Source organism: Somniosus microcephalus, chromosome 11, assembly GCF_052327205.1.
Source record: "Somniosus microcephalus isolate GS21.2 chromosome 11, FLI_Smic_1.0, whole genome shotgun sequence".
NCBI lineage: Eukaryota > Metazoa > Chordata > Chondrichthyes > Squaliformes > Somniosidae > Somniosus > Somniosus microcephalus.
The window spans coordinates 25,709,320-25,736,773 of record NC_140997.1 but is presented as its reverse complement, the minus strand read 5'-3'; the positions used below and the strand labels follow the sequence as shown (position 1 = coordinate 25,736,773).

Sequence of the window (27,454 nt, the reverse complement as noted above, 5' to 3'; positions counted from 1 at the left end):
CAGCCAGGGGAAACATGCTCTCTGCATCTACCCTGTCAAGTCCTGTAAAAATGTTATATGTTTCAACGAGATCACCTCTCATTCTTCTAAACTCTAGAGAATATAGGCCTAGTCCACTCAATCTCTCCTCATAGGACAATTCCTCCCCCCCCAATCCCAGGAATCAGTCTGGTGAACCTTTGTTGCACTCTCTCTATGGCAAGTATATCCTTCCTTAGGTAAGGAGACCAAAACTCTACACAATACTCCAGGTGTGGTCTCACCAGGGCCCTATATAATTGCAAGACGTCTTTACTCTTATACTCAAATCCTCTTGTAACAAAAGGCCAACATACCATTTGCTTTCCTAATTGGTTGCTGTACCTGCATGTTAACTTTCAGTGATTTGGGTTATGTCTAGAAAGATCATTTTGAGCTGTGTAACATTGGAATGAAGTCCTGGTGGTTACAGGTTTGTTGTAGATGGTGGTAATATTGGGACCAATTTGAGATGAAGGAACTTGCATTTAAATCAGGATATCCCAAAGCACTGAATTGCTTTGAATTGCTGTTACTATGCAGGTGAATGCAGCAGTTATTTTTCACACAGCAATCAGCAATCAGAGTACCAGTTAAGTCCATTGGTGGCATTGGTTGAAGGAAGAATATTGGCCGGGACACCAGGAGCGCGTCCTGCTCCTCTCTGTGTGGTACTAAGACCTCTTTAACATCCACCTGAACAGGCAGGTTCTGACATCAGCTACTAATACCAAAATATGCCCCAAGAACAGCACTTGACCTTATTTGCACGGAACACACGCTCATTCATGAGTAATATGGTCTGATTTACTTCTCTCTCAAATTTCCCCCTACACCAGAATGTGAATCAGTTACATAAGGTTAGCACAGCAATATCTGGGATATGGAAACTAATCCAGGAGTAACTTTGCATTTTGACCATTACCAAGAAAATAAAGACTTGCTTTTATATCGCCCCTTTCATGACCTCAGGACGCCCCAAAGTGCTTTATAGCCAATGAAGTACTTTAGAAGTGTAGTCACTGTTGTAATGTAGGAAATCATTCATTAATACCAGGTCACTATTTAAATTGTTTATGTTCCACAGAAAACCATGTAGAAATGTACTTGTACCAGGAGAGTTTCTTTAAAATGAATAAGGACACTGGGCCATTTATTTCAATTTTTGAAAATCTCAAATACTTTATTTCAGTAATATAATCTGTATGATTGTTTGGTTCAGTTGCATGTTGCTCTTCACTGCCAGTCTGGTGCAGTTGGTCAGGGTGCATCATTAGAATTCAGACAGGTTGGGGGGGGGGGGGGTCAGGCAGCTGTCATTACTTGAGCACTAGCCGTTCTCCCCCGATTCAAGTGTACATTGCTGAGTGATTGGCAGACACACTTCCTTGCTGCTACATTGTAAAAGAAAAAGATTTGCATTTATATAGCGCCTTTCATGACCACCGGACGTCCCAAAACGCTTTACAGCCAATGAAGTAATTTTGAAGTGTAGTCACTGTTGTAATGTGGGAAACGTGGCAGCCAATTTGCGCTCAGCAAGCTCCCACAAGCAGCCATGTGATAATGACCAGATAATCTGCTTTAGTGATGTTGATTGAGGGATAAATATTGGCCAAGACACCGGGGATAACTCCCCTGCTCTTCTTCAAAATAGTGCCATGGGCTCTTTTACATCCACCTGAGAGCTGACGGGAGCTCGGTTTAACGTCTCATCCGAAAGACGGCACCTCCGACAGTGCAGCGGATCACTGCACTGGTGTGTCAGCTTAGATTTTATTGTGCTCAAGTCTCTGGAGTAGAACGCACAATCTCCTGATTGTACAGACAAATACGATGCAACAAAATACTTTCCCCTCCCCAAGACATGTGCGAGTAATTCCATTTTAAATAGATTCAATGCCTTTCCACTCTGAACTTCATGGTGACAAGGTCGTCGATGCCAGCTTGTAGCTCATCATATTCCTGCACGGCAGACACTCCTGCAGGCGTCCCGGTGAGAATCAGATCCCCTTCTTCCAGCCGGATAATCTCACTGATGTAGTTAACGAGATAGGGGATGGGGAAGATCATCTGGGAGGTGTGCCCTTGCTGCCTCAGCTGGTCGTTGACCTTGAGCCAGAGCGACAGGCGGTGCGGGTCGGGGACCTGCTCCTTGGGGATGAAGTCGCTGACGGGGCAGGAGCAGTCGAAGGCTTTGGCCAGGGTCCACGGGTGGCCCTTCTTCTTGCACTCTTCCTGCACCTCCCTGGCCGTCATGTCCAGGCACAGGGCGTAGCCGCCCACGTAGTCCATGGCATCCGCCTGCGGGATGGCGCTGCCCGCCCTGCCCATCACCAGCCCCAGCTCCACTTCGTGGTGCAGGCTGTGGCAGTAGTAAGGCAGCCGGATCGGCGAGCCCTGCCTCACGTAGGCGCTGGGAGGCTTGAGGAAGAGCAGCGGCTCGGCGCTGGGCACCGGGTTCTTCAGCTCCCGGGCGTGATCGGCGTAATTCCTCCCCACGCAGATAATCTTCCTCCCCCACTCCCAGAAGCGGCTGAGATCCCTGCCGGCCATTGCGCCGCTCCCTCTCTCCGGAGTGGCGCAACCCGGCAGCGACTTACGCCAGCCAGATGCGCCGGTGCAGTGGAGTGTGCAGCCCAGGATCCAAATTCTTACCATCACGCCGGATTTCTTTGCATCCCCCCCCCCAAAAAAAATTATTTGCAAAATCCCAGATGCGCCTTATTTATTTTTTGGGGTTAATAATAAAAAAAAAATTTTTTTTAATACAATTGCAACTTCTTCTGCAAGGGTTAAAGGGGGAAAAGGTTGCAATTGGTTGAGATCGCCCAATGGAGGAGCGGCTGAGGGTTGGAGGTTAAAGGCTCAGATGTTGATCCACCCTCCCGGGCAGCAATCTCCGGTTATGTAACTCTGACTATGGTCGTTAAGCTGCACCGAATCCGCAGTGTTACTGTGCTGGCAGCTGCCGCCGCCGCCGCTTGCAGACCCGGTAGGGCGCTCGCCTCGCTCCCGCAGTCTGACCGCCGCACAACAAGCTCCCGAATGCTCCAAGTTGCTGATATTGTGCCTTGTCATGCCAGCGAGTGTCATGTGCCAAGCGGCGTTTGTTTACAAGAATTAATACCTTCTGATATTCTCATTCAAACATTTCCATCGTTAGCAATCTTTGTAATATTTTCCTATAGATTATCATTCAGTTTTAAAGAAAAATTGTTCATATTTGTATCGATAGGGTCGTGGTTTAACTTTTTGTGTATCTATCTATATAATGCTTTTTTTTTAACTGTACATAATGTAGCTTTATTCTAGTCCACGTGGAAGGTATTTGAATTAATTTGGTCAAAACACACACATATTTTGGTTGCTGCCTCTTCCTGGTTTATTTTGACAGATGTATTGCTTCTGGGTCTGCTAGTTAGCACAGGGGCGGAAGTTTGTATGAAGTCATTACCTGTGCTAAAGTGTTTACAAGTATTGACTGCGAATTGGTACAGGATTTCCGGCCCAGTTGAATTTCTTGCACTGGGGAGGCGTTCAAACACGAGATTATGAATTTTAATTATTTAGAGCTGTGTCAGACTAAATTAACAATTTCTGAAATTATGTTTTAAAATGAAAGCACTTGTTCTTAATTCAGATGCCCTGAAGGAAATAAATAAATGTATGTTTTAGAAACCTCATTACCAGAACTGACTGACCTGTCAGAGACAGGTAATGACCAAAGGAATGGAAAATTGGCAGGGGGAACTCGACCTGGGCTGCTCTTGTGAATATCCTAGTGGACAACTGTAGAGCGGCATTAATAGAGACTTGGACAAAAAGGCTTTGTCTACTTGTTATCTTGGCCAAGAAATAATAACGTGAAAAGAATGAAGTTTTGATAAATTGTAGCACGTTGAAAATGAAATGCTCGTTTAACAAAATGACATATTGCTTATTTAACCAAGTTTATGTACACAAAAATGGTGTTGGCCAATGTTCTGGTGATTGCCAATGTGCAGTTTCTGGAGTTCTCCAGCATACAGGCGATTTCTATGCTTAAATCACTACCTCCTATTTACATCATAAAACAGCACATCCCAGTTTACGGTGAATAATGCCACAGATGCTCCACTACTAAATGTAAAGTGCTTTTTCTAAATAAATCAGTTTACAACATACAACATAATCTGTATTCAATATACAAACCGTATAACTATTCCAAAGCTTATTCAGACATTTATAATCCTATTTTTTTTATTTATTCGTTTGTGGGATGTGGCCATCGCTGGCTAGGCCAGCATTTATTGCCCATCCCTAGTTGCCCTTGAGAAGGTGGTAGTGAGCCGCCTTCTTGAACCGCTGCAGTCCGTGTGGTGAAGGTACTCTCGCAGTGCTGACTTTGTCGTAGCGGTTTGGTACAATTGCATAGCTTGCTCGGCTATTTCAGAGGGCAGTTAAGAATCAACCACATTGCTGTGGGTCTGGAGTCAGATATAGGCCAGACCGGGTAAGGACAGCAGATTTCCTTCCCTAAAAAAGGACATTAGTGAACCAGATGGGTTTTTACAACAATCGGGATAGTTTCATGGTCACCATTACTGATATTAGCTTTTTATTCCAGATTTATTTAATTAACTGAATTTAAATTCCCCAGTTGCCGTGTTGGAATTTGAATTTGTGTCTCTGGACCGTTCGTCCCGGCCTACTGGATTGACTTGTCCAGTAACATAACCACTGTGCTGAGTCCTATTCAAATAGGTTCAGTACAAATTGAGGTTGCTTTATAAAGATAGAGGTCCCTTTCAATGCAAACTTGCCTTTAATCCAGTTGATTAGCTCTGAATGATATCAGTCATAATGTAGCCTTTTCGTGAGCTGACATGAAATGCAAAGGACAAAGGGAACTCAGAGATGATAATACAGAAGGGGGGCTTCTGGCCATAGTGCCTATGTTGTTGCTAGCCCTTTAACTGGAACTATTTATTCAAATCCAGTTTCCCTGACCCTTCCCCCAACTGGTTTAAAAATGTGTCACTATACACTCTGAAACCTGAAACAGAGGATACTTCTTGTTGGCCTATGTCAAAGTTCTAAACAAGGAGATTAAAGAACCCAACATGGCTTCCTTTGCTACAAAATGTCTACTTTGAAAACAATTTATACCTGGACCAATCTGATCTTAGCCAGGTCTGTGGTTGGATGTTACGACTGGCCTCGGCACCCTGGGCTAGGAAGGGTTACAGCAAGCCAGGGCGCCTACCCAAAGATCTGTGCTGGAAGTGCATTTTGTGGCTGTTGAACGGGGACAGCATTGAAACGTAAATGCACACAGAGGGAATGTTCGCTTGGGTGAGGTAGGAGAGGTCTACTGGCACCCATGGAAATTACCCTGGCAAAATGAAGCATTGAGAAGGGGAGAGCAGAAAGGTGGGGGGGGGGGTAAAGATCTGAGCAATTATCATTGTTTCTGGTGTTATGCAACTTCCTTTCATTCTAAAATTAGAAAGCCCCATTACAAATCAAAACGCATTTCTTATGCTCTTGTCACTTAACAGCTTGTGATTTTCAGTGTTGATGCAAAATATTCAGGAATAATTTATACAGTTTTATATATATATATATTTACTTTATCCATCTGCAGGTTCATTTTACTTTCACTCTGGTAGTGCCGTTAGAAAGTCTGAAACCATTATTAAGGCAAACATGAAGGTGGAGCTGTTGCCAGCGCTGGCTGATAACTATATGTATCTCCTCATTGATAACGACACCAAAGAGGCAGCAATAGTGGATCCAGTGGAGCCACAGAAGGCAAGTAGGGGAAAAAAACTTATTGAAATATTTTAACTAGTTAGATGTTAGTATAACTTTCTTATTTGATTACAACAACTTGCATTTATATAGCGCCTTTAACGTAGTAATGCGTTATGATGTTATTGAAGCAGATTAGAAGTTCTCTTGCACTGTGCTTCATACATGGCTGTAACAGAAATGGATCAGGGCTTATGATTGTATTCAGGTGTTTTATTTGTGATGCCTAATTCAGCTCTTGTGTCATCTTACAAAAGCCAACTCAATTAACACAGCCTAACCATAGTTTGGACTTTACCGTGAATGAAGTACAGCGTTGGTTGAGTACCATTTAACTCAAAGCTCACAGAAAAGTATGCACTTTTAACTATTTTATTTTGCTACATCTATAACACGTACGCAACATAGGAAATAGGAGCAGGAGTCGGCCCCTCGAGCCTGCTCCGCCATTCAATAAGATCATGGCTGATCTTTGACCTCAACTCCACTTTCACGCCCTACCCCTGATTCACACTATATTTAGTATTATTCAGCCATTACAGAAATATATTTCCAAAAACCTGACCATTAACTGGGTTCAACTTATCATAATATAACTCAATTTTGGTGTTACAGCATTTAAGGTTCAAATTAATGGAGCATAACAGTACAATTTGCAAGTTTATAGTATATGCTTGGTATGGTTATTTTTTGTAGTCGATACAGCACTGATGTGTTTCCAACACTAAGCATCATTTAGACAATGTTGCTATAAAGCCATACAACCTTGGACAGAAGGTTAATTGATAAACTAAAACAGATGATCTGGACATTTTTCATATTGCTGTTTGTGGGACCTTGCTGTGCGCAAATTGGCTGCTGCGTTTCTTACATTGCAACAGTGACTGCACTTTAGAAGTACTTCATTGGCTGTAAAGTGCTTTGGGACGTTCTGAGGTTGTGAAAGGTGCTGTAGAAATGCAAACCTTTGTGTGGGGCAGTATTGATGATTGACCAGTTATGAGGTTTAAGCTGATTAGTCTCCCGCAGTATTCCTGTACACAATAAGGGATCCCTAAGCTTTGACGCTCGCCAACCCATGCCTAAGCTCTCTGGACTGTATTCCTTTGGGCAAATGGTGCACAGTTCATATCATGCACACAGGGCTTATCAGAACCTGCTGATCAAAAAACAATGTTCTGTATGTACTAATAATACAACCTGAAGAAAATGGAAAATTCTGATGAATTTCAGAAGTAGTATATGAATGCCACTGTTTCTCTTGATTTCTGCATTACATCACTAGTGAATTACTTTTCCAAATTCCTTTATAATTCACACAATTAATTATACTTCATAATATTCAGTTACCAAATTACTAAAGTTCATTTTTGAAGACCTGTGTTTTGAAAGTTGCAAATAAAATGTGGTTCGAAGTGAATTATCTCTTTTTTTTTAGGTAGTTGAAGCAGTTAAAAAGCATGGAGTAAAGCTGACCACGGTTCTTACCACACACCACCACTGGTAAGCATGTGTGGTGTTTTTTTTTAAAGCGAACTTTAGCAAGGGAATGAAAAATATACCCAACAGAAATATATCTACAGGAGCCAGCATAAACCTGCAATAAAATTCTTGGGACAAGCCGGCTGTTGATTTTGGGGTTTTAGCTCAATATTTCCCACGTATGAGCATCAATTGCTTCTGTATTCAGGCCTGGGCTGAACAAGAAAGCAAGATCTGGAGAACAGCAATCAACATTTATATAGTGCTTTTAATGTAGACAACATCCCAAGACAGCCCACAGAGGAGATGCAGCAGTAATGGAAGAGTTAAGAGAGATAGCCAAAAGCATGGGCATAAAGGAAGGTTTTGAGGAGGTGTTCAAAGGCTGGAAGAGAGGTAGCAAGGATGTGGAGCGCTTTAGGGAGGGAGCTCGAGAGAGAGTAAGGTTGAGATAGTTGAAGGATCTGTCACCCACGATGGAACATGAGGAGGGGAGCGATGCACAGGCGATCAAAGTCGGAGGGCCAAAGGGCACTGGCTGGGAGATAAGATTGGCAAAGATTGCAGAGTTAGAGAGAGGTAAGACCACGAGCAATGAACATTTTAAACTGTTGGGCACAGAGAGCCAATAGAGGTAAGCAGCATTGTGAAGCACAGGATTCTGACGACAGCGTTTGAGTTTGTGAAGCTAGGAGTATGGGAGGCGAACAAGGAGGACATTGGAGAACTTGGGTCTAGAAATGGCAAAGGTATGGAAAAGGATTTGAGCAGCATTGGGAATGAGGAAAGGGTGACGGAGGGCAATGTCGCTGAGGTGGAAGTAAGAGGTCTTGGTGACAGGTATGGTTTTGATGCTATGTTGGGTTTGAACAGGATGCTGAGATTGTGCACAGTCTGGGTTTGACCCTAGCAAGAGGCCGGAAGGAGTTAGTGTTGGTGGTAAGGACATGAATATGTTCTTTAAACTGTTTTATATCAACACGCTGGTGGAGAAAGTTAGGGAATTATAGAGATAGGTGGGCCAGTTATAGTGAGCAGGGATATGACACAGGAGTTGCTGAGTAATATAGAGGGTACAGGGCTTTGAGGAAAGGGGATATAGTGCATCACAGCATATATCAGCCAAGACAACAGTACAAAGTGTAGCCAATGGCAATGAGATGGTGCTCAGATACAAAAGCGGCAGTAGCAACGGGAATGAGTAAGGAACACAACGTCACTAAGGGGATTACCAAGAAACAACCAAAACAAAGAGAGATACCAACAGCAGATCAGTGGGCAAACTGGCATACAGTCTGGTGCAAAGGACTACAGTATGAGATTCTTTGTGCCAATCCCTGCCAATTCCCTTGCTCCACCGCCCTACCCCTCCCACCCACAACCCAAATCCTCACTGAAACCCGGGTTCAATCCCTCTTTCCACAACCTAACATCTGACCCATCCAGATCCAACACACCACCCACTACCTCCAACCCAAAAGGAAACAAGGATAACATGTAACAGCAAGAGGAAGAGAGAGAGACAGACAGATGATCACACAAAGGAACACAAAATAATTTTTAACAAGTCAGACACAGAGAGAAAGTGAGATGATAAGAGACAGAGACATAGTGAAGCAACAATCAAGATGCTATACCCTGACTTGCATGTGATCTGCTAGCGTACATAGTATAAAAACATGGTTTAGCTTTAGTACACACATATATTGCTTTTAACAAAAGTTGCTAAGAAATGCATTGAGAATTGTACTACGCCAAGTACCTTTCCCAGTTGATATAAATCCACAGCAGGCAGTTGCTTCCCAGTTTCCCTCCAACTAATCATCTGGAAATAGTTTTTCCAATAGAGCGTGGGGTGAATCCCAATGCCATGACAGTACAGATTCAGGTGGAGGCACAGTGTCAGGATAAGCTAGTGGGATCTCGCCATTACATTTGGCCAGTGCGATCTCACCATTATATCTGCCTAATGCCATAGACTAGTTAGTGTGAGAGTGTTTCTGTCACTGGGTATCTATCACCTCTCCCCCCCTCACTGTGCACACAAACATTAGCTATTTTCCTGTATTATTTAATATCTCGTTTTGATGAAAGTTGTCCTGCCGTCTTGTTTTCAGGGACCATGCTGGAGGTAACGAGGAACTGGTGAAGAAGGTATCTGGTCTTCATGTCTATGGCGGCGATGACCGGATTGGCGCTCTCACTTGTAGAGTGACGCATAAGAATACGTTAAAGGTAGGTCACCAAAATCATCTGAGCATGCACTAGAAGGACCACCTGTACCCATAATCATTGCAAATAGGTTCCTGTTACTTTCAGTTTGCCAGCCAAAAAATGTAACGTGATGAAAGAACATCCTTAACTTAGCTGTATTGTGTGAATTAGTTTCAATAGAGTTTATGAATAAGAGTCAAATTATTTTGAAGTCGCAGTATCTATTTTCCTGCACTTTGTGAAGACAAGTAATTGTCCCCTCGTTAAAAAAAATGTCACGTTCACTGACGTAATAAAACTCACTACACACTTGGTTTGAGCATAAAGCAAGGCTTTAATCAACTTGTTTCAGAACATGGAGGTCTAGTTGTACTTCACTAGTTCCTTGTCTTACAAAATGTCCCTGACAAGCTGGGCCCAACGCCTGAGTATTTATACTCCTTGGACGGCGCCACCAGCTGGCCGTCCAGCGTTATTTCATGAGTAGTTTCTTGCTGATGAGATTTATAACATTCACTGCCTTTCATTTCCCTGGAGGAGCTGCAGACTGATGGATACACCTCCCAGCTTGAAGTGGTTTGGGCTGTGGACTGCTTGATGACTAGCTGGTTGCCAGGAGATACAGTTGCAGTAGGTTGTGTCTGCTTGTCCTCTCTTCCCTCCCTCCCCCCAAAAACGATGTTTCGCCATTAACACATTGGCACATCCAGCAGCCTTGCTAAGAGCTCTTCAAATCTTCTACCACTGGTGGCAAGTGACAGGTGGCCTTGCACCTCACAAATGTACTACTGGCTGTGCCCTGTGCAGTCCCGAGTTTTGCATCTTATCCCCCTTTAGTGCTATTTTTAATAAGGATTTTTTTATGCAAAGAAAATTAATTATATATTGTCCTCTGTGTTCTACTTGATCTATATAAAGCTCATCCATAGTTTGATTTTTTGAATGACTGAAATCAATATGGTTTTGGAAAAGAAGTACTAGCAAGTTTAAAAAAAAATGATTAAGGCAATGATTCTTAGAGTGAGTAAAAATGTGTTTAAAAATTAAACTAATTACAAGATGTGATGTGCTTAACCATTCAGGTTGGCTCTTTGAATGTGAAATGCCTGTTTACACCCTGTCACACATCAGGACATATCTGCTACTTTGTGACAAAAGAGAATAGCACTGAAGCACCAGCTGTATTCACTGGTGAGTGTAGCTGAAACCTCCCTCTACAGTGTAACTAAATAATCATTCAACATACAGATAGCGCTAGTCTGTACTGAATACTCAATGGATATGCTTTGACTTTCAAGTAAAAATGATCCACATTTGCCACTGCTGAGTGTGTGCCGTGTTGAGTACTAAGCAATGTTTATGTAGTAGGAACTAATATTCTTTTAAGGTTTTTATCTTTTTATATATCTGAGCAGAAACATCCTTCAGTTTGACTGCCTACCATGGTGACTCTGTTTACTCTGATGCTAGAAGGTGCATTTTGCGTGCAGATAAATCTCAAGCTGCTAGTCTTGAGTGACCAAGTACATGGATTTTCAAATGAAGACGCATAGGCCTAGAAATTTGAGCGCGCCCCTTTTTGGGCATGTGGGGTGGTGGGCGGTGCAGTGAACCAACCCTGCACCTGCATGGTGAGTTCCGAGGCGCCCACCATACTAGGCCTTGGGCCTCCTTTACATCGAGCTGGTGAGTGCAACAGACAGCTCTGAGGTGGTGCGATTCAAGACCCCTGCGATGCCGGCTCAGGTAAATGAGGAAGGGGAGGGCAACCGGGAATGGTGGTTTGGGGGGGGGGGGTGCTCGCGGCGGCGATTGGGGGAGGATTAGCAGCAGCGATTGGAGGGGGCTAGCGGCAGCAATTGGGGGAGCAACGACAATCGCAGGTGGACCCTGTTGGCCGGCAGCAGCCCGCTTCCTCCCGGCTCCACATTCAGGTAAGTATTTTTTGTAAACTTACCTTGCTGGTGGCGGCCTGCAGCAGCCTCTTTAAGGACCGTCGGTTATGCCACATGTAGACTGCCCTGGGGGCCTCAAACAGGCATCAGGCCCCTTTTTTACATAGGTGTGGACACTGCACGCCGATTTTTTAACCTTTACCAATATGGTGGGCAGCACACTTCTGGCTCGTATTAAGCGATCGCTTCCTGCCCACCATATTAGAGGCTCAGGATGCTGCACTGCTGAATTTCTAGGCCATATTGTTTTAAGCACTGTATCTTTTGCAGTATTTTATAAGAAGTCATTTAACATAAATTTGGAGAGTTTCAAGGATTGCTGGGATTTTTAGTTCATAATGCCCCTTAAAAACTTGTTTGAAATTAGTTTTATAAAAAAAAATGTAGAGGTCAAGATGCCCTCTGCCAGTAGGTGTGGCCTTCCTCCTGTTAAATGCCATCTTCTCCTGCAGGGATATATAAAACATTCATGACTTACTGTGGCATTGTGACCCCTACAACATTAGCAGTCAGAAGTAGTTGCAGTAAAAGAAAAGAAAATAAATACTTGCATTTATATAGCGCCTTTCACGATCTCAGGATATCCCAAAGTGCTTTTCAGCCGATGAAGTACATTTTGAAGTGTAGACACTGTTGCAATGTAGGAAATGCAGCAGTCAACTTGCGCACAGCAAGGTCCCACAAACAGCAATGCGATGATGACCAGATAATCTGGGTTTTTTTTTTGTGATGTTGGATATTTGTCTGCAAATTGTAGGCTTCCACAGTAGCTGTAAGGATAGTACTGCTTTACTGATCTTTTATACACTAGGACTTTACAGATACTTTGTAAAGTGAGTCTGACTTGTGACTAGTGAGTCAATCCTTATTGTGCATGACACTGTCTCATCCTTACATGATGCTATTTAAACTACCTTAGTTCTTTTGCCAATGACCTTAAATCTGTGTCCTCTGGTTACTAACCCTCCTCCCTATGTACTCTATCAAAACCCCTCGGCCTAGAAATTCGGTTGGTAGCGCCGGCGTTGAGCGCCTAAAGAGACCTAGAATTGGGGCAATACCCTATGTTGGGGCGGTCGCTATGAAGATAGCGACAACTCGCATATTGACTATACATTTAACGCCTGCGCTAAGTGTTTGCGCGCTCCCGCGAGCGCAAGCAGATCATGACGTCATTTCAGTGTGCAACGCCTTTTAGGAGCGCCTGAGCGCATATTGGGTGGCGCCCGGAGCCTTAACGCCTAGCGCTATTAGTGACAGTTCGAGGGAGCGCTAGCAGGCCCTTCTCGGAGTAGGGGGGGCGCTATTTAAAGGGGACAGCTCTAGTGCAGAAGCTTCAGCCACTTGGCCTGCTCATTGCGATCGCTGCTAGAGAGAGTTGGCGAGCTACTGTGGAGCAGAGTTTTGGGAATTTAGCATTACAGTTCTTGGGACCTTCAAACCTGTCCGGAGCAGTTGGAGCACTACACCTAACAGCCTTTTGACCAACTGGCATCGGAATGGGAGCTGCTTTGGAGGGCGACGGCCTCATGTCCGAACACTGTGAAGGGGCAGAGAGACGGCGGGAGAGAGGGCCGAGATTGGGCAGAAGGAGGAGGGGCAATGGAGGTCGGCCAATCCGACAGTATGCTGCGAGGGTCTTTAGGCAGCAGGTGTCAAGCCTTGACATGTCGGAGGAGCAGTGTTTGCGAAGGCTCCGATTCTGGAGGGACATTGTTACTGATCTGTGCCACCTGCTTGCTGAGGATCTGCAGCCACGTGAGCGGTGCAGGACCTCTCTGTCCGTGTTCGCTAAACTGACTGATGGCCTCAATTTTTATGCCAACGGATCCTTTCAGTCAGCCATTGGGGACATTGCGACTATCGCTCAGGTTGCAATCCACTGTTGCATCCGGCAAGTTACAGATGCCCTTTATAGGCGAAGGCGTCAATTCATGACCTTCCCTCTGACCCTGCACAAGCAGGCGGAGCGCGCGCAGGGTATCGCTTCTATTGCGGACTTCCCCATGGTGCAGGGGCGACTGACAGCACACACGTAGCTTTGAGGGCGCCATGCCAGCATCCTTAGGACTTCCGCAACCGCAAGGGGTTCCACTCCCTCAACGTGCAGCTGGTCTGTGACCACCGCCAAATCATCATGGCAGTCAACGCGCATTTCCCAGGGTGCAGCCACGATGCCTTTATCCTGCGGTTGACCTCAGTTTGTGACCTTTTTGAGGGGCTGGCTCGAACACGAGGCTGGCTTACTGGGGACAAGGGCTATCCTCTCTGCCCATGGCTGATGACAACACTCCGTGTGGCCGACACCCCAGCAGAAGAGCTGATCAACAGCGGCCATCAGGCGACCAGGCACAGTGAACAGCACACTATTGGTGCTCTCAAAAAGCGTTTCCGATGTCTGGAACATTCGGGGGTATCCCTGCAGTACTCACCGGAGCAAGTGGGTCACATCGTCGTCGTCTGCTGCATGCTTCACAACTTGGCGATTCAACGCACCCAGCCAATTCCACCTGTCCCTCAACGACCAGCAGAGCAGGAGGAGGAGGAGGAGGAAGAGGAGGAGGAAGACCAGGCGGAGGAGGAGGAGGAAGAGCAGGAGGAGGATGAGGAGGAGGAAGATGGAAGGGCTCCTGAAAGTGGAAGGGCCATACGTCAGAGGCTCATCAGGACTCGTTTCGAGACCCCTCTGGCGGAATGATGAGAGTCTTAACTCCTGCGCACTTTGGATGTTTGACGGCCTCTGAATGCCAGCATCACTGAAAGTAGTCACGTGCACCATGCCACATTGAAACTTCTGTTTATTGTCACAAAAGTCTTTCATTACAGCAAAACAACGTCATGTCAACAGAAACCATAACTAACAAAATAACTGTGAACTCTTTGGCAAAGCCGCAAAACTCAACAAACCTTCTGCAAATATAACAACAGGTGAGGGTGTCCTTGAATTTGGACAAAGAAATGTTTCAGCACCTCCCTCTACAACTGGCCCCTTGAGGGAGAACGACTTCTCTTTCGCGGCCGGCCCCTTCCCTCCCTGCTGCTCCTACGTAATTGGACCCCAGTGGCGGGCTCAAGGCTGGGGGACGCCTGCTGACTGTGTGGAAGCACAGAAGCCCCTGAGGGATGGCCTGGCCGACCTCTGGGCTTGGAGGGTGCGGACGCAGGATGCTTGATGTGACCATGGCTGGAAGCAGTGTGCCCTGCAGGTGGTGGCTGCTGCACTGCAGACGTCCCAGCGCTGGCATGTGCAATGGTCTCCTGCCGAGAGAGGACACCTGCACCATGGTCGGATGACACACTGGCTATCTGAGGGGACCGGCTCGGCTCATCCGCCACAATCGCATGCTCCACTGATTCCTGGCCTTGTATGGGACTGGAAGGGCCCGGGGTGATCCTCACTGATGCAGAGAGGGTGGCTGCAGTGAGAGATCGCGTTGCCTCAATCTGGGTGTGGACGAGCCCAGCAAGTGACTGCGTGGCAACAGTGAGGACCTGTGTGCCAGGTGCCAGTGCTTCGGAGAAGCCCTGGACAGTTCTTTCCATTGCTTCAGACAAGGCAGGTGCCGACCGCTCCACTGCCTCGGACAAGCCCTGGACAGACCTTTACAGGGATTGTCCGAAGCCCTGAACAGTCCTTTCCATAGCGGCCTCAAAGCCCTGGACAGTCCTCTCCATTGTTGGGCCGAAGCCCTGGATAGACCTGTCCATTGTTGCCCCAAAGCCCTGGATAGACTTGTCCATTGTTGCGCCGAAGCCCTGGATAGACTTGTCCATTGTTGCGCCGAAGCCCTGGAGAGTCCTCTCCATTGTTGCCCCGAAGTCCAACATACTCTTAGCCAACGTATCTATTGACTGAGGCATCTTCTCCACTGCAGCCATCAGCTCCGTGTGTCTGAGCCGGGCCTGTTTGCTCATTTCACCCAGGCGACGCACCTCCTCTGCACGAGCAGCAGTCATAACGACCTGCCTTGCCCTTCGGGGAGACGGTGGCCGAACTTGCCTATCCCCCTTGCGTTGCTGCATGCCGCTTGTTCCGGCAACTGGTTCATCCTCAAAGCCCCCCCCCCTCCCCTCCAGGGGACTACTATCCCCAGTCTGTAGATGTGTCCGCTCCCCGGATTCTGCAACGGCTGGTCCGGATTCCTCCTGCTCCTCGCCTCCGGTGGCACTGGCAGCTTCAGTGCGTTGAGCCCGAGTTGGTGCTGATTCATCTGAAAGCAGGGAGGTGGAAGAGTGGCTTTAGCAAAAGGACAGGTTTGCGGAAAGGCATGCCAGATTGCGGCAAGGCTCTGACATGGCTGCACACTGAGGAAGCATGCTGGCGGGGGGACCAAGTGGAAGGCAACAGGTGAAAAAGGTGAGAGTCTTACCCTCGCTGTCGGAAATGGGGTCGGCAGATGCAGTGGTCACAGGACCAGACAGACGTCCTCCAAGAATCTGGTGCACTCTCTCCTCCAGACCCGTGAGAGGGACCACTTGTGGAGGCCCGCCACCGGTTTGAAAGTGGTCCCTTCGCCTGGCCGCCAGCTTGGCCTGGAGAGGAAAGAAGGGGAAGTTGTGTTACATGAGGCCTTGAGACATCATCGCATGCCCCCCAGGGTGAAAGAGCCCTTACATGAGGCCTTGAGACATCATCGCATGCCCCCAATGGTGAAAGAGCCCTTACATGAGGCCTTGAGACATCTGTCCATGTGTGTGCCCAGAAAGGGCCATGGGTGCTTGCTGACAGATGGCCATTGGGGCATCATGGCAACAGGGTGCCCGAAGTCAGCTGCAGATGGAGGGAATCAGAAATTTGCTAAACCATCACTCACCCTAACGATCCGTGTGAGGTCGTTGAATTTCTTCCTGCACTGAACAGGGGTCCTGGTCGCCATGCTGCTGGAGTTGACCCTCACAGCAACCTCCCTCCAAGATCGTCGGTATGCCTTCTGATTCGGCCTCTTGCCATTTTCCGGATACAGGACATCTCGACGGCGCTCAACTGCAGCCACCAACTGGTCCAGAGCCTCAGTGCTGAAGCGCTCTGCTCTCTGTCTAACCTTCTCCATGCTCAACAAGTTTCTAACGCCAGAGAAGGGCGAGCGCCGATTCTGAGGCCTACAGGGCGTTGGGTGTGGCAGCTCAGGCTGACTGACCCACCCCTTTAAGAGCCGGCCGGCGCCTGGAAGTCTCGTGGTTTCCCGTAATTGAGATCACCTGCGCTGCACCCGTCCGCGTCAATATTGAGTAGCACCTGAACTTTTGCGCCTTAGGAGCACCGTGCAACGGCTGAATTAGCGCCTCAATCCCCTTTAGGGGCGATGCAACCCAATATCTCGGCAGGCAGCGATAAGTTTCGTCTGGCTATAAACTTTGCGCACCGCCAGTTCTAGCGCCTCAAGCGGGGCTATACCCAATTTCTAGGCCCTCATGTTTTATTTTACAAACTGCTCACAGTTTTAAATCTGTGTAAAGGCTCACACGTCTCTTTGCTTTCCATGTCCTCAGCATGGTGCTGCTGGTGTTGATGGTCTTAACCATCTCTTGCCATGCATGCAGTGACCTTATCCTCAAAACAGGGGCCCAATATTTGTGGTCAGCGGCGAAGCGACAGCGCTCACCACTGCCCTCGAAGAAAGCTATCTTCTCTGTGGTGTCTATTTCAGCTCTCCTGACCTTTGTTTGAATCTGGCGCCAAGCCAAGCAAATTCTAAGCGTCCCGCAACAGTGATGTCATCAAGCTGGCTCAGCAGCCAATCACATTGAAGAATTCTCACAGACAGCAAACCAGGAAATAAAATGCACGGATTCTAATTTACTTTTTATAAATTTTACAGAGAGCGAAATAAAGATTGGGACATACACATAGGATTAAGGGAGAAGCTGAAATATCATAAACAAACTTTAAAATAAATTATTATATTTAAAAACTTGTAATTCTTAATTATATTAATGGAAAAATTTAACATTCCACAAATATAAAATTAATTTTTCAGGGCCGGAACAGTTGTTCAGCAGTCAGTACGCCGTTAAAACCCAGTGATCCCTCTTCCAACGAGGCTTAAAGTTTTAGGCGTTTTTTTAACAGTGATATCCCATTGTAAAAGGGGAAGTTTTCGTCAGTTCAAGTGATTTCAATTGATTGCTGGCTATGGGGAGTTCCACAGTGCAGCCTGTGGCGGAGCAGGGAATGACTGACCACAACTTCAGGATTTCCACGTTTATCTGCACATGCGCTAACCCCTGAAGTTACGGTCAGTTTCAGGGGGCTAATGATGGCGAACGCTGAAAGTTTTGCCGTCATTACCCACTGCAAAATCCGGGCCAGGGTGTCTTACCTGAGCCATTGTTTTTACTGGCATGCTGATGGATTGTGAGCTTTTTTTTTTTTTACTGCAACCAAGAAATCTTGCATCTCTGCACTGCCAGTTTAACAGGCAAAAATGATTTCTCAGACGCACTCCAGGAAATTCGGCTGTGAATGATTGACTTCCACACTGCTCACCCAGGCTCAGGCTTCCCTGATCCCGCCACAGGCTCTCCCAGGGGCCCCAGATGCTCCGGCCAAGGGCCTTTAAGCCCTGCAAGAGTACTTCATGTTCCTGTAGCCTCAATGACAGGCACCATTAGTGTTTGTCTATGTAGTGCCCGCACTCTGCAAATTAGCTGACCTACCAAACATCAAGGTGACCGCAGAGAGTAGAGGGGCAATCTAGAAGAAAGTAGTTTCACGGGGGCAGGTGCTGGCAGGCGGCCAGCAACTAAAATGGCCGCCCGCCACCTCCCTTTTAACTAGCGCTGCCCCGGCCGCAGGTAGGCCCTGACCCCAGCGAACATAGCGTCTGGCAGAAAGTCGGGGGGCGCCATCCAATATTACAGCCTGGGTGCGAGCAGGGGTGCGGCGCGGCGCCAACGGTTAGACCTCCCGCTGAATTTCGCGTGAATTTAGCGATGCCGCGCCCAGGCGCTAGTTGATTTGCGCCCCGTTAGCGCCAATCAACCAAATTTAGCCCTCAGAGAGTTTAGGTCATGATTTGCAGTTTCTGTTCCCAAAATCATCACTCGTCAATACAAATGAAAATGCTGACACAGTTAGTAGTAAGAATTTGACAAAAACACTTCCCAAATCAAATGGGAATTTTACTGTAGGGTCAAGTGAAAGGTATGATATATACTGACCATTACTTAAACTCTTTGACATTTGTTTTTTTATTTAACGTCCTCTGTTGATTTTTCTAGTTGAATATCTGGGTTTCACTTGTATTGTGTTCATTTACAACTTTAAGGGCAATGGCTTCACACTGTTTAGAGGCCAATCATAGCTTCTTCCCCAGTCCCTGTCACATGTGTAGTTTTACGTCTATATGTTTCTAAGATCTATTTCAAGGCCCTATTGTCTCTATTACGATTCATCAGTTGTCCTGGTTTTCCCCACAGGTGATACACTGTTTGTTGCTGGCTGTGGCAAATTCTTTGAAGGGTCTGGTGAGGAGATGTACCGAGCTCTGATTGACATTCTGGGCAGCCTGCCACCTGAAACTGTGAGTATTTAAGTTTTCAGGAAGGATTCTAACTGTTAACTTGCTATTTTGGACATTTCCATCACTTCGATGTCAGTCAGTTTTATATATATACTTTACAATTTTTTTTTAAAAGAAATGTACTGTCTGTTTTCGGTCATTGTTATAATTCTGCAACAGTTATTTTAAAATAAAATGCCCCTGGCGTCCTCTTATCCTGTTACTTATTTATTTTTTTACTTCCTCCTTTTTTTGCCCATATGTTTGTTCCCCTGCCCCCCTCCGCTCCTGAAAATATTAGTCGCTTCCTGCGGTACAGTTCCACAGTGTCGGGCACTCTCCGAGACCTCACCAAAAGGGTCTGTTTTCGTGGGTGAGATAGACTGTGAGAGCTGACGGGTATTCGACTGTGGAAGAATCATAGGTGAACCTATCCCATCCTCATCCATTGTTCGCACATATGCACTTCCTGCAGGGGTAACTGATTATAAATTAGGACTAAAAACTCAGGTCAATTTTCCCCTTATTCAGAGATGCTGAGGTCAACAGTTGCTACCCTAGTAACAGCAGAAAATGCTGGAAAAAATCAGCAGGCCAGGCAACATCCGTGGAGAGAAATTAGAGTTGACATTTCGGGTGAACCCTTTTTCAAAACTGGTTGAAAAAGTTGCTACCCTAGTGTTGTCCCAACTGAGATCAGGTAACTCAGCACAGACCAGGAATCAAAGTTAGACTGCTTTTTGTTTTGAAGACTTGAGGCCATTCACTGAACAGGCTCTGCCTCCTTCATCACCTCACCGTCCCTGCCCTCACTCACCTGAGCCTCCTCCAAAGGTAAACTCCACTCCTCCTTCACCTCACAGTTTCGCTGGAACGTTGGCCAGTACACTGGGGGAGAGCTCCCTGCTCTTCTTTAAATAGTGTCATGCCATCTTCTATAGTCCATCTGAACCACCAAAACAGGCAGGCGGGATCTCAGTTCAGTATCTCCCCTGAAGGTGGAACCTCCATTAATGTGGTACTCCCTCAGTCCTGCAGTGAAATGGTAGTCAAGATTATGTGCTAAAATCCTGGAGCGGGGACTTGGGTCGACTATCTTCTGACTCAAAGGCAAGAGCACTACCAAATGAGCCAAGCTGACACAAAGCCATGAAAGTGTAAGATACGTTATTGAAGGAACATTGGCACTCTTACGTTGATCAGCACAAACATTTAGCAAAAATATACATTTGTAAAAAAGGAAAGTCATGAAAAGGATACTAGAGCATTGGCAGTCAAAGAACTACTTCAGAACAATCTAGAGTGGAAAACACCAAGATGAGAAACTTGTGGCACTATTGCAAGTATTATTATGAGTTATGATGAAATTTGTGTTTTTGCATTCCAAATAATGTTTCTACATGTGATACTAAAGATAGCATATTTTATTTTTAGAGGGTGTACTGCGGGCACGAGTATACCATCAACAATCTTAAATTTGCCCAACATGTTGAACCAAACAATGAAGCGATCAAACAAAAGTTAGCTTGGGCAAAGGTAAGTTTGCTGGTCATGACTGATGCGAGTCGCGACTGTGAATCAAGCACTCATTGAATTAGCCACATTAGCATACGAGCACTTCACCTTGTGACTGATGCCTGACCTACTGGCCATTTTAATTAGCCATAATGAAATGAAGGCTCGGCCTCTGGCATCTATTGAGTTCAATGCTGCACACACAGGCAGCCGTGGGACAGGTTTTCTGCACCAGCCATTGAATGCAATAGGACTCGAGAAGTATGTGAGGCTTAATGTTTCTCAGTAACAAGACCAAATCTGGCCATCTCACTGAGATTCAACTAACTGCATTGGCGAGGATCAGTGCAACATTATTTTTTTTAAGACTAATCCTTGCTGAAGTACTGATTACAGTGTGATCGTACAAGTTATAGTGAGTTTAATTCAAAAATATAACTGATACAAGAATGTTGTGACTTTATTCTTTGCTTGGTGTCAGGAGCTGGTTGTATTTGTTGCATTGTACAGTCTTCTACCATACGCACCTTACACAATACAGTAGCTATTTTCTTCAGCCATTGCTAGAGAGAACACTAGTTAACCTCTATCTATGGGGAATAAAACATTTTCTTTTAGCGGTGGTGTCGAAGAAAGTTAGAATCTGACCTCATCGGTTTGGCATAAAAATAAACCTAAAAAGGTGACTCAACCGTGGATAACGAGGGAAATTAGGGACAGCATAAAATCAAAAAAAAGGGCATATCAACTGGCAAAAAAAAAGCACCAGACCGGAAGATTGGGGGCAGTACAGGATACAGCAAAAGAGGACAAAGGGATTAATCAGGAAGGGGAAAATAGAATACAAAAGTAAACTTGCAGCAAACATAAAGACAGACTGCAAAAGCTTTTATCGGTATATCAGGAGGAAAAGACTGGTAAAATCCCAAGTCGGTCCCTTGCAGTCTGATTCGGGAGAATATATAATGGAGAATAAGGAAATGGCAGACCAATTAAACTCATACTTTGGTTCTGTATTCACAAAGGAGGACACAAATAACCTCCCAGGAATATCGGCAAACATAGGGACTAATGAGAGGGAGGAGCTGACAGAAATTAGTATCTCTAGGGATATGGTGTTGGGTAAGTTGAGGGGACTGAAGGCCGACAAATCCCCAGGGCCTGATAAACTACATCCTAGGGTACTTAAGGAGGTTGCCCTGGAGATAGCAGATGCTCTAAGGATCATCTTCCGGAACTCCATTGACTCGGGAACAGTACCCGTGGATTGGAGGGTAGCTAATGTTACCCCAATATTTAAAAAGGGGGGTAGAGAGAAAGCAGGGAATTATAGACCAGTAAGCCTTACATCGGTTGTGGGCAAAATGCTAGAGTCCATTATTAAGGATAAAATAGCGGAGCACTTGACAAATGGGGAAAGGATCGGACAGAGTCAACATGGATTTACAAAGGGTAAATCGTGTTTGACTAATCTGCTGGAATTTTTTGAGGAGGTAACTGGTAGAATAGATGGGGGAGAGCCAGTGGATGTGGTGTACCTTGACTTCCAGAAAGCCTTCGATAAGGTTCCACACAAAAGATTATCATGCAAAATTAAGGCTCATGGGATTGGGGGCAAAGTATTAACGTGGATAGAGAACTGGCTGGCGGATAGAAAACAGAGAGTTGGAATAAACGGCTCGTTTTCGGAGTGGCAGGCAGTGACCAGCGGGGTGCCGCAAGGATCTGTCCTGGGACCCCAGCTGTTCACAATATATATAAATGATCTGGATCAGGGAATTGGATGCAATATTTCCAAATTCGCTGACGACACTAAACTAGGAGGAGGGGTGGGTTCTGATGAGGATGTCAGGAGGCTACAGTGTGATTTGGACAGGTTGGGGGAATGGGCGGATACGTGGCAGATGCACTATAATGTGGATAAATGCGAGGTTATCCACTTTGGGGGTAAAAACAGGAGGGTAGATTATTATCTAAATGGCAATAGATTGGGAGATGGGGAAGTGCAGAGGGACCTGGGTGTTCTTGTGCACCAGTCACTGAAGGAGAGCATGCAGGTGCAACAGGCGATTAAGAAGGCAAATGGTATGTTGGCCTTCATATCAAGGGGGTTCGAGTATAGGAATAGGGATACCTTACTACAGCTGTACAAGGTGCTGGTGAGACCGCATCTGGAGTATTGTGTACAGTTTTGGTCGCCCCATCTGCGGAAGGATGTTCTTGCCATGGAAAGAGTGCAACGGCGATTCACCAGGCTGATACCTGGAATGGCGGGAATGACCTACGAAGAGAGATTAAATAGTTTGGGCTTGTACTCACTGGAGTTTAGAAGATTGAGAGGGGATCTCATCGAAACATATAAAATTATGGCAGGCCTGGACAGGCTGAATTCAGAGAGAATGTTTCCAATGGCCGGGGAGCACAGAACCAGGGGCCACAGTCTAAAAATAGCGGGCAAATCATTTAAAACAGAGATGAGGAAGAATTTCTTCACTCAAAGAGTGGTGAGCCTGTGGAATTCCCTGCCACAGAGGGCTGTGAAGGCTAATTCAATAAATATTTTCAAGAGAGAATTGGATATATTTCTGAAGGCTAAGGGGATTAAGGGTTACGGAGAAAAGGCGGGGACGGGGTACTGAACTGGTAAGATCAGCTATGATCTCAGACGAAGATCAGCCATGATCTCATTGAATGGCGGAGCAGGCTCGAAGGGCCGAATGGCCTACTCCTGTTCCTATCTCTATGTATCTATGTATCTCTGCTGCCAGTAACAAGAACCAAAATTAGGGGCAAATTGAGTCATTCATTAATTCTGCTGCCCCTGTCTCCCCAGTGTCTGAATCAGTAGCAGGGAGTTATGATGGGTTGTGTATAAGAATCTGCAGCAGGTCACCTAATAGGGAAAAGATGTGCTCACTGACCTAGACACGCAGGTTGCCATGATCACTGGCAGGAAATGAAAAGAGAAAGATTTGCATTTATTTAGCGCCTTTCCTGATTTCAGGACATCCCAAAATGGTTTACAGCCAATGGAGTACTTTGGGAGTGTAGTCACTGTTGTAATGTAGGAAACACAGCAGCCCATTTGTGCACAGCAAGCTCCCACAAACAAAAATGTGATAATGACCAGATCATCTGTTTTTCGTGATGTTGGTTGAGGGATAAATATTGGCCAGGACACCGGGGGAGAACTCCCCCCTGCTCTTCTTCAAAATAGTACCGTGGGATCTTCTACGCCCACCCGAGAGGGCAGACAGGGCCTCGATTTAACGTCTCATCCGAAAGACGGCACCTCCGACAGTGCAGCACTCCCTCAGTGCTGCGCCGGAGTATCAGCCTAGATTTTGTGCTCAAATCTCTGGAGCGGGACTCGAACCCACAACCTTCTGACTCCGAGGCGAGAGGCTGACACTGTGAACAGGCAGGTTTCTGATTCGTTAAGCCCACTCCCCATTTCTGAATTCCAGCAGTCGGGAGTCATCATTAGGGAATGTAGTAAAGGACAGTGCGACTTGGTAAAAGTTATATCAATGGGATCTGACAATAAACATCGGGTGATAAGCAAACAAGACCTAACTGGCTTAAGTATTTGGAAGGAAAATTGTTTCCTTTTTAAGTTTTGTGGATCTTCAGAACAAAATAAATTCTGTTAACACAAAATTTACAAGTTTCTCTTAGAGTTGTAGCCACAAGTTAAAAATCCAATGTATTCTGTCTAGGTAGTAGACAGTTATAACACATTAATAACTCATTACCACTGTTTGGTAAACTTAAATCTTAGACTTTCAGTATTTGTTTTTGTACCTGTTTTTAGGAACACTATGGTCTTGGAAAACCTACCATCCCATCCACCATTGGAGAGGAGTTCAGTTATAACCCTTTCATGAGAGTGAGGTACAGTGAAATCCACGTTCAGAGTCTCTACTACTCTAACACCGCTTTCTTCAGAGTACAGCGTTGAGCCAAGGAAGGAAGAGAAAAAGACTCAGTTAAAAAAAAATACAAATAACTTCCTTTCATTAATTTTATTTAAAGTTTTTTTTTATGGTTGTTCTCGGCATAATTTCTGTTTTGTAGGATTTCAATTTTTTTTTAAATGTCAATTATATAGCAGGAAGCCGAAGTGATGTGTGCCGCTAAAGAGACTCGACCCCTGCATCACCCTCGGTTTAATAACTTCTCCCTGCTGAACATTCATTCAACTCCCACACTCTGATGTGCTCAGCAATTCTCCTCCAATTACTTTTCCTCTTAGGAGTGGGATTTTTTTTGCCAGCGCTTGGTGCAGCGCCCAGCAAACCCAAACGAAGTGGACAATTGTCAGCCAACTAGGACGGGCATGACACATGCACGCCTTTTCAGCACTCAAGACAAATATGTTCAAAAGTCAGCTGAAATAGGCAACAACAAAAAAATACTTTGTAATTGCTTTTTTAGTACGGATCCTGTTGTTTAGACTACAGGAACATCATCCATCCTGTGCAGTGAGATACATCATCCATTTTCAACACCAGATATGTTTCTGAAATTCCACAAACCCACTGCCATGACTTTTTTCTTTTCTAATTGGTGAAATGACACCAGTCGCTAATAATCTACAAGTATTTCCCCAGTTAAAGTTGCAGTTTACTTCAGCGCCATTGCCAATGGTCAGATCTATTTGGGTCTTCATGTTTTCTCTGCACAGCACCAATCTACAGGAAACTTTCGATTTACCGGCACCTAAATAACCGGAAATCTCGGTTAACCGGCAAAATTCAGGAGTAGGTTCAGGTAAATTTTATTACTTGCCTTCCTCGATCTGTTGCTGTGCAAGGGTGTGGCTGCAGCTGTTGCAAAGCTACAGAGACGCTTGGAACTTGTGGCCATTGTTCTGAACCTGTTGCTAAGCAACAGGGTTTGTTGCTTTATACGGAGCTCTCAGCTCCGTATCTTTTACTATAGCTTTCGGTTATCCAGAATTTTTGATGAACCGGCGTCCCGTCGGTGCCGGATAAAAAAAAGTTTCCTGTACTAGGAACGGGAGGTGGCCGTTCAGCCCCTTGAGCCTGTTCCGCCATTCAATGAGATCATGGCTGACCTCCATATTTCAGTTTACACTGCTTTCTGGTTCGAGCACAGTTGCAGGCCTTCATCAGGGATGAGTTACATGCTGGGCACGTGGGAATGAGAAACAACGCAACTTGGAAAACCAGTCGCCAATTTAGTCAAAGTGTTCTATTGCCAAGTGATATCACTTCCTTCATTCTTTCCCTGATCCCCTTCACAGCTCCAATCCTTTGGAGCTTGTGTACATCTCTTGGGTATCCCAATATAAAACAGCTCCTCTTCTACACAAGCAGCATCTTTCATGATCTAGTTGCTCTTGCTACAATTCAAGTAATTATTTTTTGGGAGTTGGGATTTGAGTATGGGGTTCAGGTGCATGAAAAGGGAGCGAAGGACTGACAAGTGCTAAACAATAACATTACTTTTACAGGGAGAAGTGCGTACAAGACCATGCTGGACAGAAAGATGCGATTTCTACAATGGATGCAATCAGAAATGAAAAAGATCGATTTAAAGTGTCAAAGGTTTAACTGTAGCATGTAGCAACACTTTCCTCCAGCTCAGATTTCAAATCAGCACCTTCAAGAGTGCCTGAGTGGAAGTGAGCAGCAAAATAAGCGTTCAGTTAGGAATGTTCTTTGAAATAAATTGAATTTGCTTTGCAGAAGGAATGTGTAAAATGTATATAAATGTTCATGTTTACGAATCATTTGAATTGTCAATGTGTCCTTTAGTCTCTGGCTTTAGTCATATCGTGGCCTGCTTTCCTCCATTTCCCTTTTTCGTTCCCTCTCCCCCTCCCGCTCTCCCTCTCCCCCTCCTGCTCTCCCCCCTCCCCTCCCCCCCTCCCCTCCTCCCCTCCCCCTCCCCTCCCCTCCTCTCCCCCCCTCCCCCTCCTCCCCTCCCCTCCCCCCCTCCTCCCCCCTCCCCTCCCCCTCCTCCTCCCCCTCCCCTCCCCCTCCTCCTCCTCCCCATCCTCCCCTCCCTCTCCCCATCCCTCCCCTCCCTCTCCCCATCCTCCCCTCCCTCCCCCCATCCTCTCCTCCCCCCTCCCCTCCCCCTCCTCCTCCCCCCTCCCCTCCCCCTCCTCCTCCCCCCTCCCCTCCCCCTCCTCCTCCTCCCCATCCTCCCCTCCCTCTCCCCATCCTCCCCTCCCTCTCCCCATCCTCCCCTCCCTCTCCCCATCCTCCCCTCCCTCTCCCCATCCTCCCCTCCCTCTCCCCATCCTCCCCTCCCTCTCCCCATCCTCCCCATCCCCTCTCCCCATCCTCCCCTCCCTCTCCCCCATCCTCCCCTCCCTCTCCCCATCCTCCCCTCCCTCCCCCCATCCTCCCCTCCCTCCCCCCATCCTCCCCTCCCTCCCCCCTTCCTCCCCTCCCTCCCCCCCCATCCTCTCCTCCCCTCCCTCCCCCCATCCTCCCCCTCTTTCCCTTCCCTCTCCTCCTCCCCCCTCCCTCTACCCTCCTCTTCCCCCCCTCCTCCTCCTCCCCTCCTCTCCCCTCCTCCTCCCCTCTCTCCCCTCCTCCTCCCCCTCTCCCCTCCTCCTCCCCCCTCTCCCCTCCTCCTCCCCCCTCTCCCCTCCTCCTCCCCCCTCTCCTCCCCCTCTCCCCTCCTCCTCCCCCCTCTCCCCTCCTCCTCCCCCCCTCTCCCCTCCTCCTCCCCCCCTCCCCTCCTCCTCCCCCCCTCTCCCCTCCTCCTCCCCCCTCTCCCCCTCCTCCCTCCCCCTCTCCCCTCCTCCTCCCCCCTCTCCCCTCCTCCTCCCCCCCCTCTCCCCTCCTCCTCCCCCCCTCTCCCCTCCTCCTCCCCCTCTCCCTCCCCCCTCCTCCCTCCCCCTCTCCCTCCCCCTCCCACCCTCTCCCCTCCTCCTCCCCCCCTCTCCTCTCCTCCCCTCCCTCCCCCCATCCTCCCCTCCCTCCCCCCATC

The 27,454-nt window shown here is 46.8% G+C and overlaps 2 protein-coding genes across 3 annotated transcripts; one reads left to right on the top strand and one right to left on the bottom strand.

The window, feature by feature from the left end:
- Positions 1-1,145: 1,145 nt before the first annotated feature.
- On the bottom strand, positions 1,146-2,808 carry fahd1 (FAH domain containing oxaloacetate decarboxylase 1). Its single transcript, XM_086000386.1, has one exon. The coding sequence runs from the start codon at positions 2,677-2,679 to the stop codon at positions 1,915-1,917; it is 765 nt and encodes a 254-aa protein (XP_085856512.1). The 5' UTR covers positions 2,680-2,808; the 3' UTR covers positions 1,146-1,914.
- A 47-nt stretch (positions 2,809-2,855) lies between these two features.
- hagh (hydroxyacylglutathione hydrolase) lies at positions 2,856-26,407 on the top strand. 2 transcript variants are annotated; one of them, XM_086000384.1, is made up of 9 exons: positions 2,856-3,013; positions 5,648-5,814; positions 7,253-7,317; positions 9,414-9,531; positions 10,593-10,701; positions 18,885-18,988; positions 20,402-20,503; positions 24,297-24,376; positions 25,962-26,407. In XM_086000384.1, exons 1-9 carry the CDS (start codon positions 2,941-2,943, stop codon positions 26,059-26,061), a joined length of 918 nt encoding a protein of 305 aa, XP_085856510.1. In that variant the 5' UTR covers positions 2,856-2,940; the 3' UTR covers positions 26,062-26,407. The 2 variants fall into 2 exon arrangements, with proteins under 2 accessions (XP_085856510.1, XP_085856511.1); XM_086000385.1 differs by lacking the exon at positions 2,856-3,013 and adding an exon at positions 3,036-3,179.
- Positions 26,408-27,454: the final 1,047 nt, after the last annotated feature.